This window comes from Toxorhynchites rutilus, chromosome 1 (assembly GCF_029784135.1).
Source record: "Toxorhynchites rutilus septentrionalis strain SRP chromosome 1, ASM2978413v1, whole genome shotgun sequence".
NCBI lineage: Eukaryota > Metazoa > Arthropoda > Insecta > Diptera > Culicidae > Toxorhynchites > Toxorhynchites rutilus.
In genome coordinates, this window is record NC_073744.1 from 75,666,892 (window position 1) to 75,682,293 (window position 15,402).

The 15,402-nt window shown below is 38.9% G+C and overlaps 1 protein-coding gene across 2 annotated transcripts in view; it reads left to right on the forward strand.

Moving 5' to 3' along the window:
* Positions 1-4,228: 4,228 nt before the first annotated feature.
* Positions 4,229-15,402, forward strand: part of LOC129763649 (protein roadkill) — a 55,906-nt gene continuing 44,732 nt past the window's right edge. For both annotated transcript variants that reach the window (XM_055762896.1, XM_055762897.1), the window contains exon 1: positions 4,229-4,382. In XM_055762896.1, the coding sequence (XP_055618871.1) occupies positions 4,305-4,382 (78 nt within the window). In that variant the 5' untranslated portion in view covers positions 4,229-4,304. The remainder of the gene's footprint in view (positions 4,383-15,402) is intronic.

A 15,402-nucleotide genomic window follows, 5' to 3' on the forward strand; every position in this document is an offset into this window, starting at 1 on the left:
CGCATTCTTGCGGATTGTTTGATTTTTATTCTATATCGTGTTCAGAACAGTACAAGATGAAATAACCCCTAACACTCTTTCTTATTACTTATCAGTGTCCACTGTTTCTTCTGTTCCACTATGTATTATTTACTTGAGCTCTATTCAATAACATATATCTTCAATTACTGATGACATCAGTCGTTCCCGTTCCAATGGTCATTTGAACTGAGCTCCAGAATGGTTTGAAAATCTAGATCAGGGGTGGCCAAACTTTTAAGCATTGCGGGCGACTAATGGTTCAAATGTTAGGCTGTGGTCTACCAACATCGAATGTATCAAAAAGTCATTAAAAAATTAATATAGTACTAGAATATAAAACAAAGTTTTAACCCTCCTGTACTAGCAGAATATCATGACTCGTTCTTAACCAAACGATTACGCTTTGCTTCGTACACCAGACCAGTTTCAGAGATCAGTCTTTCACTGTAAACACTACTGCAAGGAGCTGAAAGTTAAACTCTTGTCAATTGGGGGTACTGCTTAGAGTTTGAAGCCCGTCAAACGTAAGGAACTTGACTGCGATTGATTCGAAATCTATTCGCATAGCAGTCCATTTCGTTAGTAATGTAGTTTTTTAATGTGACAATGTGTGTTTTTTGAAGTGTCAGTTTAAAAAAATAATTACAAGTTATGTTCGTACCACTTGATGTGTTAATCAACCATTTTATGCCAAACTGATATAGTGGTTCTCAGATTTTCGTGAAAAGTGCTACTTTTGTTCTTTATCGCAGAACATTAGACCCGTTTTGTTTTATGCCCGTTTCCATTTTAGGTTATTCCGAAAAAAAAACTTTTACGCTTTATCCCAAAACTGGCTTCTTTCAAAATATAATAACGACGCGAGCGACTGGTAGACCGCAGACAACCGTTTGGCCATACCTGATCTAGATCATATTACTCGTACATTAAAGGATTATAACTATGTCTCATTCCTGAGGACATTTTGTCAATCGATGTCAATTCAATGTATCAATGTATCATTAGATCTGGACTTCAGGACCTACTATAACTAACATACATGAAAAAGATTGTACAGTATGTCCCTGGGCGCTATGAATCGGTTGGGGACATAATGTAAAATTCTTAGGATATTGTGTCTATCATTACTGAAGCAAAAGGTCATTCGATCTAAGCTTCAAAATGATTCGGAAATTTCTAGAACATCTTATATTTATGACATATGATTCACATATATCCACGGACCCTTGACCCAAACTAGTTATCTGGTTCAGTTTGTTCGGGTCCTAGTTTAAAAAATTCTAGGAAAATTTGTCATCCAGTTAAAACCAAGAGCGCCTTCACAGCTTCACATAGATGCTTGAGCACCGGTTTTGGAATTCACTGAATCTTTTTGTTATATTTTACATATATTTTTATTATTATCCATATTATGTCATTTTACGAAGCTGTTTTTTTTACGAAAAATCTCCTAATTTATAGCACTTCACGTTTCTACAATGATGAATACATAGATATAATTTCTGGCCTCTTTGCATGGAATAGTCTGTTGACATTGTCAATAATTGAAAGAATTAAATTTAGAAATTCTAGACATAGATCGTTGTTGAGTCTACCAATACGGTATGATTTTTGTTGCGATTGATAGCCCAAAAAAAATAAATTTGTCCAAGAAACGCCTGGATATTTTTCAAAAAATATAAGAATTTAACATTGAACCTCGTTTTTCCATCTACCAGGTGCGCAAATAAAACTAAAACCACTACCTGTAATGAATGACAAATTTAAGCTTTGAATTGATGGGAAACAGACCGAAATGGGTCCAAAGACACGGTAAGGGAATTTTGGTGTATGACAACGCATCGGCGCACATCGCCTAAACAGTAAAGGACACAATGAAAACTCTCAATTGGGAAACTTTGTTCTGCCATATCATTTATTTCTAGAGAGTATTTTGGTTGATAAAAATGACGAATATATTTCAAAAGATTTTGTATGTTATCGTTCTGATCTGTAAAATTGATCTAAATGATGATTTTCGATACGAAACATACGTATCTTTTTTTCGATTTTTTTCCTTTTATTTTGAATATTATTGTTTTATATATAAAGATATGCATAGCTAATTTTTTTCGAGTTCGTCTAATCATCTCAAATATTTTCGAAAGTATTCTATCATTCTGATCAGCCGTTCTCCTGTGATGATAGTTTACACGTGCGTGGGAAAATCCTTGTTTTATATATAAAGATGCATAGTCATTCTTTTCGAATGTTCTGATCATCTCAAATATTTTCCAAAGTACTCTATCATTCTAATTTGACAAACTCAAAAAATATATTGACTGTGCTGATCTGATCAGCCGTTCTCCTGTAATGATATTTTACACGTAAGTGGGAAAATCCTTGTTTTATATATGAAGAAGATTGCACATATTTTGTGCGCATCAAATTATTACACATACTATTGTCGGCCGGTAATCATATTTTTGCATACAGTTTGCGACTTTTCAAGAAGAAGCACCTTATCTTTCCACAACAAAATTTAAAAAATATTTATCCCACACGAATGACAATGGATTTTCAGGTGGATTGAACATGCTTCGGAGATATGAATTCATGTTTTAAGTAACCAAAAAAAAATCATTTAAATTTTAAGAATTCATAACTGCCTTCTGGTTTGCTCAACTGATAGTCAGTAATTTGCCACAACAACACGGATGTCGATATTGTATAGTTGTCATGCGGATAGTTTGATATGAGATGGAGCAAACTAACGTGTACTGAAAACAAAAATCCATTTAAATTAGTAAGGATTGCACTAAATTCCATAGACCATAGATAGAAATAGAAATCATAGAAATGCACAACCGTATAACATCGGATATTTCCGTGGATCTGGCATCCTTATCCCTAGAGACGGTTTGAGTGTGAGAATAACAATTACGAGTTGAGGCAGCGAGAGAAAGAGAGCGAATGCGTGAAAGAGAATTTCGCCGTCTCTTGGATATGACAACCATCGCAAACCTGTCCAAGAGCAGGCAGAGGCAGTCTTGAAGTGTTTGTGTGTGCGCTTTGACACACCGTTCTGCTGCTGGGTTTGTGCTTCTCGGTCGTTTATTTTTCGGTTTTTGGGGGTGATTTCCTTCAATTTTTTTTATGGTTCCTACTTTGAGTGTGTTTGATTTGCTTTATCAAAAATTCGCGACTGACGATGCTCTAGTTCCGTGGAATTGCTTCAAATGTTCCCAGAGTGTGTGTGTATGTGTTCATCCATACGGGGCGAGAGCTGCTTGGAAAGCGTTAAGTTGATGTTTAAAAAACGGTAGTGCAATTTTCGAAAATATTTGTGACGAAGAAAAGCTGTTTTCCGGGAAAGCAAAAGGAAATAATCGTTTGTTGGTACATAGGGCGGGAGTGTGCAGAGTGCTCTGTGAATGTGTGTGTGTTAGGGTTCATCCGAAGTGGAAATATCGTCCCCCTTGGTTAGAGTACCCTAATTGGGTGCGGGTTAATTGGAAACAGTGAAATCGTGTCATAGCCCGAAAAGTTGAGCAAAAAACGGAGTGAACGAAAGATAAAGTGAGGAACCAGCCATCGTGAACGTAAAGATTTTTTAACACGAGAATTCACGATTCATCCATCACATGTCGTCCCAGTGTCATAGTGAATCGCACGTGTTACCGCAACTATCTAGATGACGTCCGCTGACGATTCTAGTTGGCTCAGCTATTATACTGTGAGGTACGGAAATCCTTACGGTTCATGGTCAATAACCTTTTTCAAGAGCGTTTCATAACTTGGGGGACGCGGAACATAATGACTGTAGTGAACTGGTAATGGGACTATTTTCATGGCTTACCTTGGGTGCTGTGGCCGCTTTTACTCTCAATGCAAATCTTTTGGTACAGATTATGTTTTCATATCCTTCTTGTCCAATCGAGTGCTCTGTGAGCAGCAGTAGTTTGTCGTTCTTTTGCGCTTGAAAAATTTCTGTCAATGAGCGATTCGTTATGCCCTTCAGTGAAAAAAATACCAAACGCGCTGCTGGTGGTCTTCATGCACCTCGTTGCCTTGTTGGGGAATAATCCCAGGAGGTATCTGTTTTGATAGTCCCTGAAATTTCTAACGCACAATATGTCGGTTGCAGTTATTATTCTTTTTATTGTTATACTGTTGATACATGTCTAAGCCTGTGGTCTAATGTGCGTTTTCTTTTCTCTATTTGCAGATTGCCGGTAGTGAGTGACTGTCCGGCAGGGCAGACGGCTAGAGTCACCTCCAACCTGCACTCTTCCAGCGGCACAATGGCAGTCAGCAGAGTGCCGTCCCCACCGCTGCCAGAGGTTAACACACCGGTTGCGGAAAACTGGTGTTACACTCAGGTAGGTGTCATTGAACGCGCTTTACCCCAAGAACAACAACAAAAACAACAGTACGCAGCATTTCGGATGTCAGGTGTCAATGTTCTTGAGTCCTACAGAGTCTATTAACGTTCTAGCCATGGTTAGCAATCACCCGTCTCTCAGAAGTCCTTCACCGCGCTGTAGCACAACCCCTTAAAGTTCACCCCGAGCGCCGACCATTGATTGATCCGAGCGGGAGGAGTGTTTTCGATTATCTCTCTACGCGGCCATTCACAATATCAAGGAAGCACCTCATTACTGATATTTGTCGGCTAATGTGTGAGTCGATACATAAAACAGCCAAACCACGGGTTCTCCTGGTGCGCTCAAGTGCTCTCGCCGTACGAATTATAATGGAAACAATAAAATATGTGAAGAACTAGTGGCAAGTTCCGTACTCTCGCACACATCATTACGTCCGTTGACCTCGGCTCGTTTGGACTGGTTGACTGGCTGCCTCCTCGCGTTGATTCTCGCGTGGTGCTGTTCTCTCACCACTTCCACGCGAACTCGTGGTTCTACAAACTACTCCCCATGTCCACTTCCACCTCCATATCCATTTTATTTTGTAAATGACTCCTTGTATCGTCTCTCTCGCCATGCTGGTCTGGTCCCTTCCCATCGCTGCTGCTGCTGCCACAAGTCATCGCACTGTTTGCCGCGGTACGGTGGACTGCGCTACATGAAACCTCGTCTGGTCGTTGTTCATCGTGCTGCAAGCCTTCGACCGATCTCTTATCGGCGAGAGTACCATTCACACACAGTTTCTTGCGTGTTTAGTGCAGCGCGCCCGCCGAGAGCAGCATACAACATTTGCGTGTATCCGCGGAGGGAGAGTGTCTCCCCCGAAACGAGGAAAAAACGTTCATGTTGCCCCCATCCTTCCTGTGTTTCGCTTATTTGGCAATGTCTCTTTACGCACTTGGTGTGTTTATGCGCGCGTGTGATGATGACGTTGTCGTTCGCAAGAGCGCAAGACTTTGTTGAATCTTCTTGTGTTGTTGCTGTTGATGAGAGTGCTCCGTTCTAACCAGTTTGAGCGTTCCCTCCCCCTGTGTTTATAATTCTCGGTAATTTTATTTATATTCATCGTCCGCCAGTAGTCGTATGTAGTGATCCCCGATTTTTTAAATATTTCGTTCATCAACTAATCGGATATTTGTCAGCTGTTCGTTATTCGGTTCGATTAATCGCCCCAAAATTAATCGATTAATCGCCACACTGAGAGAAATAATTAGTTAGACTAATTTTACAAATTTGCGAGAATTTTTTTCGCCGCTATAACTAGAGGGCGCACTCGATTATATACAGTCTGTGATTTATTTTCACTGTATATAATCCAATCCTGTATATAATCGAGTCGGTTTTTTTATTCGTTCTTTACGCAACTTTATCTAATAACTTATGCAATTTTATATATTTTTCGTTTATTCAATATAAAGGAAGAATTTAATTTTTGATTGTCATGCAGCATTCCGTTATATTTCAGGAATTCTGTTAGGTTATGTTATTTTTATGCATGCATCGTGATCTGGAGCATTCCTTTCCAAGCATTCAGTGCAAATGCATAGTTTGGTATACGGTCAAGAAAGTTTGTTATCGTCATTTTTGGAGCACTATCTAGTAGAAGAAAGAGAAACGGAGTCGTGCGTACATGCGTACGATCCAATAAAGCGATATTAATTTTGCACCTTTTCTCGCTCTGGAAATAAAGCACTTAATTTCTTAAAAATCCGTCGACCAACTGGTCATCGTTCTAGAAAAATGCGCTCGTTCGTTAAAGGTTAAATTTCACCTAACCGTTGGGAGGTTAATTTTTTTTTCTTGAAATAAGTCATAGTTGATATATTAGGCTGTCAAAAAAGTCCTGCGGTATTTCCGCGAGGTGTCGTTGTAAGCGCGTAGTTCTAGTTGTATTCATTGTATCGAGTCATACTATAGCTTGTTGGAAAGGTATTTTGTTGGAAAGCCAAAGGTATTTTGTTGGATACCAACAAGTTGGTATACTTGTTGGAAAGGCGCGCTATAATATAGTTCTTGACAGTGTTTTGTTTGGTTAAGTCGTTCGTGAGTTATAGTGTCGCAAATATGGAGCAAAATAAAGAGAAAATCCAACATTTTTTACAGTACTACTATGACAAAGGCAAAAATGCATCTCAAGCTGCCAATAAAATTTGTGCAGTTTATGGACCCGATACAGTTTCCATTTCCACCGCACAACGATGGTTTCAACGTTTTCATTCTGGTGTAGAGGTCGTCGAAGATGCGCCACGCTCCGGAAGGCCTGTCGTCGAAAATTGCGACAAAATCGCTGAATTAGCCGAGAAAGTCCGGCATAGTAGCAACCGTAGCATCGGCCAAGAGCTGGGGATAAGTCATCAAACCGTTATTAACCATTTGAAGAAGCTTGGATTCACAAAGAAGCTCGATGTATGGGTGCCACACACGTTGACGCAAAAAAACATCTTTGACCGTATCAACGCATGTGAATCGCTGCTGAATCGCAACAAAATCGACCCGTTTCTGAAGCGGATGGTGACTGGCGATGAAAAGTGGGTCACTTACGACAACGTGAAGCGCAAACGGTCGTGGTCGAAGCCCGCTGAAGCGGCTCAGACGGTGGCCAAGCCATCATTAACGGCCAGGAAGGTTCTGCTGTGTGTTTGGTGGGATTGTCAAGGAATAATCTATTATGAGCTGCTTCCCTATGGCCAAACGCTCAATTCGGACCTGTACTGCCAACAACTGGACCGCTTGAAGGTAGCACTCATGAAGAAGAGGCCATCTTTGATAAACAGAGGCCGCATTGTCTTCCATCAGGACAACGCCAGGCCACACACTTCTTTGGTGACGCGCCAGAAGCTCCGGAAGCTCGGATGGGAGGTTCTTTTGCATCCGCCGTATAGTCCGGTCCTTGCACCAAGTGACTACCACCTGTTTTTGTCCATGGCGAACGAGCTAGGTAGTCAGAAGTTAGCCACAAAAGAGGCCTGTGAAAATTGGCTATCCGAGTTTTTTGCCAATAAGGAAGCGAACTTCTAGAACAGGGGTATTATGAAGTTGGCATCTCGTTGGGAACAAGTCATCGAACAAAACGGCGCATATTTGACTTAAAACAGATGATTGTAACTAATTTTATGAACAAATGAAAATTCAAAAAAAATACCGCAGGACTTTTTTTGACAGCCCAATATAAAACTTTTTTCAAACTGTATACAATCGAGTCCGACCTGTAATTGTATTTGTAACTAGTTGACAATGCAAACTTCGTCTCGTCCAAAATGGTTTTTTGTTATAGATACTTTCAAACATTTACGATTTCTCACTAAGCGAATGGGTTTAATCGCAGAACTGTTCATTGATTAATGTTGATCCTTTACAAATTCCTTTTACTATGAATTTCCTAATTCTGCTACCAGAACTCGTCATTATAATATCAAATTATTTTCAGACCCAATTCTCGTTCAAGATTTTTTAATCACTTGCAAACAACATGTTTCTCCCTTACATTGAATATATGTGTGATACAGAAAATATAATAAAATGAAGACATCTGAAATCGGATGATTCCTTCCTCGAGTTTTACTCTTACCCTTTGTTATTTCATTCGTATGGCGGCCCTCTTTAGAGAGGGGGAGGAGTGTCGTATCACAATAAAAACATTGATTGTCCTCTAGAACCTCCACATGCCAAATTTGGCTTCGTTTGCTTCATTAGTTCTCGAGTTATGCAGAAATTTTTGTTTCATTTGTATGGCGGCCCCCTTTTTCTTTGCCCACTTAATGTTAATCGTACAAAAATCCTTTTATCTGGTTTATAGCACCGGAGACACAAAATATAATTAGTAAGCTTTACGAATTCCTTACACTCTAGAAATTTGTTTACTATTTCTGGAAATATTTGCACCCGACAATTTGCAACTAGCACGAATTCTTCGTTCCAACTTTTTATCTCATCATTTGTAATTCCTCTGATCATTGTCCACTAATCGAACCATATGTTTTTATCTATCTTAGTTGGAGGTTTTTCACGAAAGCTTGCTCCTTTGTTTTTAAGAGGCTTTAACGTTACAGTTTATTCGCCTTTATTATGAATGCTACTTTCAATCTCTGTTCATTCTGGAATGGGCTACAACTCATTTATACTGTATTGTTTCTCCTAGGCTAGCCTTCCATTTTTAAATGTATTCAGACACAGCATCGTTAAAATTTTTCATAGGCTATAATAAATTTAGCATCCTGTATTTTGTTTGAATCAACTAGACTATTAACATCAATAAGATTATCAGAAATAACAGAAAATTCAGTGACAAATGCATGTTTTTTTCAATAAAGCAATAAGGGATTGAAAAGGCATCAACTGAACTCTGGTAAAAAGCAACCATTTTCTGAGGCAAGGGGTTTCAAATTAATAGCGCAGAATATTTTTCCTTTGGAAGGAAATAGGAGCGCAATCCGACAAAAATACTCCTCTCGGCAAAAGATCCAAGAAAAAGTAATCATGTTTTACCATTCTCAAACAATTTAGCATACTGTTTGCTGTTCAAACTCTTAATTGTTCTACACGAACCGTGTAGATATGAAAATGTTTGTGAACATTCACAACGAAGCTTTCAATACGATTGCCAAATAATCGATTTTATGTCGATGACAGCTGTGTAAAATTTCTGCGAACACAATGAATGGCATTTCGTCTTGTTCTATATATTCGATATTCATCAAGACATACTTGGAGCGATCCAGCAATGGCTATTGATAGTAGAAGATCATTTATTGTACCAGGATAATCGCCGAAGTATTATAATTAGTTGATGATATAGTAATACCATACCAAATTGACGAATCCACGTTATTACTCTCAAGGGGATCAGATGGACCTCCCTCTAAACCTCGATCCCTGGTCTGAGCCTCGGAGATCGTTGAGGTTGGGCTCTCAAGGCCTCTTTTTTGATGGCTAGCTCGTGCTTGAGGCCTGTAGCTCTCAGGGTCGGCTTTACTCGTGAACGAGGTGATTTAGCGTGTCAGGGGCTCGGATTATCAACAATATAAAACAGGTAAGTATATATTTTTTTTATTGTTACCTATTATACAATGGCTGCTGTGTGGGTGTGTAGTGTGTCGGGACGGCTGCTGCTGCTCCTGATGCACGTGGTGGCGGGGTATCAATGTCCTGGTGATTGAGTTCCTCTCGGGTCTCGGGATGACGATGTCACGATCGCCAAAGCTTTGCTGCGGACCAGCTAAAGCAAGTTTGGTTTTAAACTCCGTGCTAAAAGCGAGAGATTTCACCCGTGCTGTTCACTGGAGGTTTCCAGCGGATGATATAACGGACCAATTTTCCTAAGCACACTTTCTTTTGTTCTAAAGTATTCTGTAGTATAACTGTAGAATACTAGAATGCACTTTTTAAAATCGTGCTTTCAGTACGGATCTAAACCAGGAAATGGCAGCTTGTAACAATTACACCTACCAAGTAACTTATGATTTTTCTTCCTCTTTTTCCTGACAGCTTTTATCTTCTTTTTTTAACCATTTATATTCCTCTTTTTTATGATCTTCGAGTTGCGCACCAGGCACTGCAGCTTTTAGAAGGTAGGTGTGTGTGTTGTGTGTTGTACTAAAATGTTTTCATACTTTACATATATTGTTACTGTTTCATTTTGTAGGCTCTAGTGTATATTTATAAACATAATGATAACGCTCAGAAACAGAACTTTCTGAGCGTTATCATTATGTTTATAAATATACACTAGAGCCTACAAAATGAAACAGTAACAACGTAAAGCTGCATGAGCTCGTGCGACACCTACATTAGAGTTCAGAACTACAAAAGTGATCATGTTTGTATTTCTACGCGCTTGAAAGCGAGATTCGATCGTGATTATTTTTATTAATTTCTTTTTAAATTCATTTTAACCATTAAATGTCATCAGTAAATGGTAAGAAAGTTTGATTTTTGTATATTTACAATGGTTTCAACACGCGGTCGGACCAAAATCTTCGAAAGTTTTAAGTTTGACAATACATATAATGTATGAGTACAAACTTCTGGACATGTTTCAGAAGCTCATGATGTGGATAATGGCGATCCAGTTGATATCATATGCCACCTATCGTTTACCTAGTGAAAAAAATGTAAAATACAACACTTATACCAAGCAATACTTCATGTGTTATGAATGAAACAATCTAAAATGATGATTTTCTAACCTGTTCAGCATAGAAATAATACTTAAAACGGGGAAAATTGTTGGTTGTAAATCTAACTCAGATTCGTCAACAGCCGGTCTCCTAACACAATTTTGAAACCTCAGCCGTAAGCTGCAATATGCATTTTCTATTATTTATTATGAAATAAAAAACGGATCATCTTCCGACACCAAGCTTGCATAATCATTTTTTTCGTTTTATATGTCGTAAGTCGACATTCCATAATATTGTTCCCTTACAATATGAGCAGAGTAGAATGAGAAGAATCAGATGGAAAAGTATCACTCCTTTATAGAAATAAAATCAATTTCGCATAAATTATAATCAGTGGATTTAGTTCCCAAACAGCTGCGGCATGTTGTACTTTGTATCTCGCATAGGATACTATTTGGTGGGTTTTGATCTGGTAAACAAGCTGACAAGTTCAGATTCTAAAGTCCTTATTCATTAGATCATGCCATGGCCGTCCGGCTTTTATGAACTGATGCGTCGGATTGCCCAATTATCACGGTGGTTTAAATGCCAAAACGGCAGTGAATGCTGTGTTTTGCATCAAAACCTATACTCCTGACTGTTTATTCGTGTTGATTACCTACCTGAATCAGGCCGCTTTGAGAAAATTTCCCACAAGTCATCAAACTTCCGCCTCCGAAGTTACGAGTTGAAAAACTACGTTACTCGTTCCGTACGTCCTTTCAGTAAGAAGCAATTTCATCCAGGTTCAATTTTTTCCATCATGAGATCATCTGAAATAGTGAGCCCGATGGAATTTCTTGATGGGTTGGGGAGAATTTCCTCAAAGAACAAGAATGCCCAGAATCGAATTTTCGTACCATCAAACGCACATAAAAATACAGAAAACAAATTAAACAAAATATTTCATCCGAAAGATCTATGTGGGATCAAAAAAATCCGGTGAAAGCAACAATTTCTGTTTATTTCTTTTTTTTTCTTATCTGAGCCACGACAGGAGAGAATAAATCAAATGGTTAAAAAAAGTAGAAAAAATACCTGCAGTTCATTATTTACTGCCCAGCAAATTTTATTTGAATTTTCACTCGTACTCACTCGTTTTTACTACTATCCAAAAGAACATTTTGAACTGAAAAGTTTGTGAAATAAAGATGAATGAATGACAAAGCGAAAGTCCACTGACAAGAACATGCATACCAAGGCGTTTACTAGTTCGAATAATCCACTACATTTTAAAATCAATATAATCAAAACACACAATTAAAAATCGATCCCAAATTATTCGTTTGCTTCAATTTTTGGTTGCACAGCATTCGTTCGATTGATAATCGATATTTGTAGAAAATATTCGATTAATCGAGCGATTAACGGACATCACTAGTCGTATGCTGGCGGTTCGGCAGGCAAGAACAGCAGATTAATTTTTGTTTGTGTCACCAGCAGTGCCAATGCAGGGAGATCATTCGGGTAGCATTCCTGCGCGTCACAGCATCCAAAGACATTGAAGGACAATATCTTCCAATCCCATTAGCAACCATTGGATAACGCAACATCTTATAAACAACACATGGATGGTCTCCGTCCACCCAATTAGAACTAAACCACCATGGTGAAAACGCAAAATTCGTGGCGTGTGTTGCGATAAGACCCATGTCCCGACCTTGAATGTTTCGAAATACTACCCAAGTTCACGCCCGCCCCACACGTCAACACGTTGGCAGCGGGATTTGGGTATTTTTACAGCATGTTACGACATCATTCGGACTTCCTTGCGTCGACCTCCTCCCGCCCATTACACCCACTGTATGTCGCGGAACGAATAAGTCAATGATTCTGAGAACCCCGACAGTCGTGTTTGGGGCCTCGCTGTTCGCCAAAAAGCGGAGCGCTATTGCATAGCACGCAATGAACATCCCTTCATTCTAACTTACATATGCGCCACTTGGCACTATCAATTATTCAAAATTGATTGCTGTGCGCGCGTCGAATGGAGGGCGAAAATTTGATGAACCTCCGACATGCAGAGTGCGTGAGGTACCTTTGTGCCTGAATAATTGGCCATGAACCTGTGAGCAATATGTTCCGTAGTAAACCCAAACCGGGTTCAAGCACCCGACGGGGGCTCTTACAGGAGCAGGGGATGGGCTGCCATTTTCCAAACCATTCTGCCTAGAACTTCTACCCTCAGTTGGGGTTTCTTTTTGTTCTTGTACACGGTAGTCGGGGAGCCGCGAAGTTGGCTGCGTGGCGTGTGGCGGAAAATCTCGTGCCGTGTGCCACAATCTCTGTACGTTTACATATTCTGTTATTCATAGCGTTGGCGTGGAATTGACGGGGAGGAGATGGGGGGGGGGGTTGTGGTGTAAAATACAACGAAATCACCAAAAAACAAAAATGAAGAACGCGCGGACGGAAGGCGTAGAAAAGGTTAGAAATCTCTCCATTCCACTGCGAATCTCTTTGAAGTTGTTAGTTGAGGAAATTAATTAGTACGCCGAGAAGAGAGTCTTGTTGAGAGGACTGTTATAGCTGGAAGCGTGATTGGATGTATGTGGAGCTAGGCGTTGAATTTAGGTTTGGGTGGGACGCCTTAAGCAGTTGGGAGGCAGTTTTGCACGATTCAAAATTTTTCTCTCGAACCACGTGGCTCATGGTTCACGTTGCTCTGGGTTGCATTGACGAATTTGAATAGTTGGATAACAATACGATAAGCAACTGTATCATTATTTCTAATTATTTATTTTATGTTCGATTAATTTGATGGATTCATTGAATTTAATATCGATGGTATTATTAAAATGAAGTATTGAGGCTCCTGTCCAATGAAAGTGATACGGTTGCCAGTATAGTCATAATACCCATCCATGGTAACGGTCAATAAAATAACAAATCAGTGCCTATTAGCTATTTCTAGATTTTCTTTGGAATGAGGATTCCAACCAATGAAAATATCCAGTAACGGTCTCTGGAAACTTCACCTTGGCAAAGTGTAAAGCAAAACAAGCGTACTTTCAGTGTTTACACAAGACATTCCAATCCAATATATACACTAAAATACACTAAGTCTGGATTTTTTTTTTGAATTTCTTCCATATGAATGATTCAAATTACGGTAAACATTAGTAGTAGTAGTAGCCTTTTTTGGTATCTCATTTTCTATATTCTTTTAAGGTTTCCCTCATGAAATACTGGGGAAAAGAATTTTACATAAAGACATTTTACATTTACATTTTGTTTGCGTGTTTTAGGATGAAAATAGCGTTTCATATTATTAAAATCATGACTGTATCAAAACTAAGCAATGTGGTCAATAATGCATTATGATGAAGGTTACATTAACAGTTTTCGGTTCCATATTTATATACCTGGTTTTCCTGCTGTCTTGTATACCTGGTATACAAAAAGTTGTCATCTAAAAGATGCAATTTTATACTTCTTTTTCCTGGTGAACATAATTATTACTGTTTTTGAAGGATTAACGCTGAGCCCTTCCAAGTTGCACCATTTGAGTGTGTAGTTTAGGGCTGCTTGCATTCTATACTCACATTTATCCCTTGCTTGCTTGTATACTCACATTTATCTCTTACTATAATGATTATGTCATCAGCGAATCCAATGATTTTGTATCCCTAACTAGAAAGGTTGTTGAGAAGGTCATCGAGAACTAGAGACCACAACAAAGAAGACAAAACTCCTCTTTGAGGGCAACCTCTTGTTGGTTTCGTTGTTAGAGTTGATCCTCCTGATTTGGTTGTTATTAATCGGTTGGTTATCATAGCTTGTATCCAGTTAGAGCTGGACATGTCAAAACCACGTTTTTTTATAGCTTCGTTTATAGAATTGTGGGATGCATTGTCAAACGCTCCCTCAGTATCCAGAAAAGCTGTAAGTGATGCATGATACTAAGTGTTTCCTGAGGATCGGTTATATATTGACCGTTTTCTTTTTTCAAACTGCTAAGTCTATTGGTATGATCATTTGAAAAGACTCCATGAAGTCTTGCTACAGCAGACATATTTTAAACTTGCTAACATGTAAGCTTACAATCACTTTTATAGATTTAAGTTTTTTTTTTTTTTTTTTTTTTTATCTGTATTATAGTGACTTTCAACTCATTTGGCTGGTTCGTCACTTTTACTTCCATTTTTTGGAAGAATGTTGGGAGTGAGAATTGAACTCGTGACCTTTAGCGTGAGAGGCATGGATGTTACCACTACGCCAGATCGCCTCCACTTTAAGTTTTCTTTGTCATATTCTGTTAGACAGTATTTGTAATCTGTTCAATTAGAATTAATTTTTGCTTTGTTGAAACGTTTTCTAAATAGGTGTCCAAGCTTTTCAAGTTTTCTGTTCCATTAAGATATCATTAAGCATCAGTGGACTGTTCTCTTGAAATGTGGATGAAATATTGGTTCCAAACTATGACGAAACCCATTCAGGTAGCTCAGAGGAAGAAATACTCTCCAATGACATCGGATTATTGTCCAGAATTTTGGAATAATACATATCTCAATTTGTTTTTCTCGTGTCTCTGAATTATTCAATAAATAGATCCCCAGAATTGTAATACGGACTTTAAATACATTATAACGGCACCGGTATCGCCCTTACCATCACCAGGGAGAGGGGTATTTGCTGTTAAAGGGGTCTTCTCAATAGCTTTTAAAAACGGTGATCTGAGAAGGCAACCGGGTAAACACTTCTACAATAAGTCGAACAGACAGATATATTTTGTGATTAATTGTATTCTTTCATTTGAACACGTGGCGGTGAAGGTTATCGAAGCGTAACCTGAGAAACCAAGCCTTTTCTCGTCT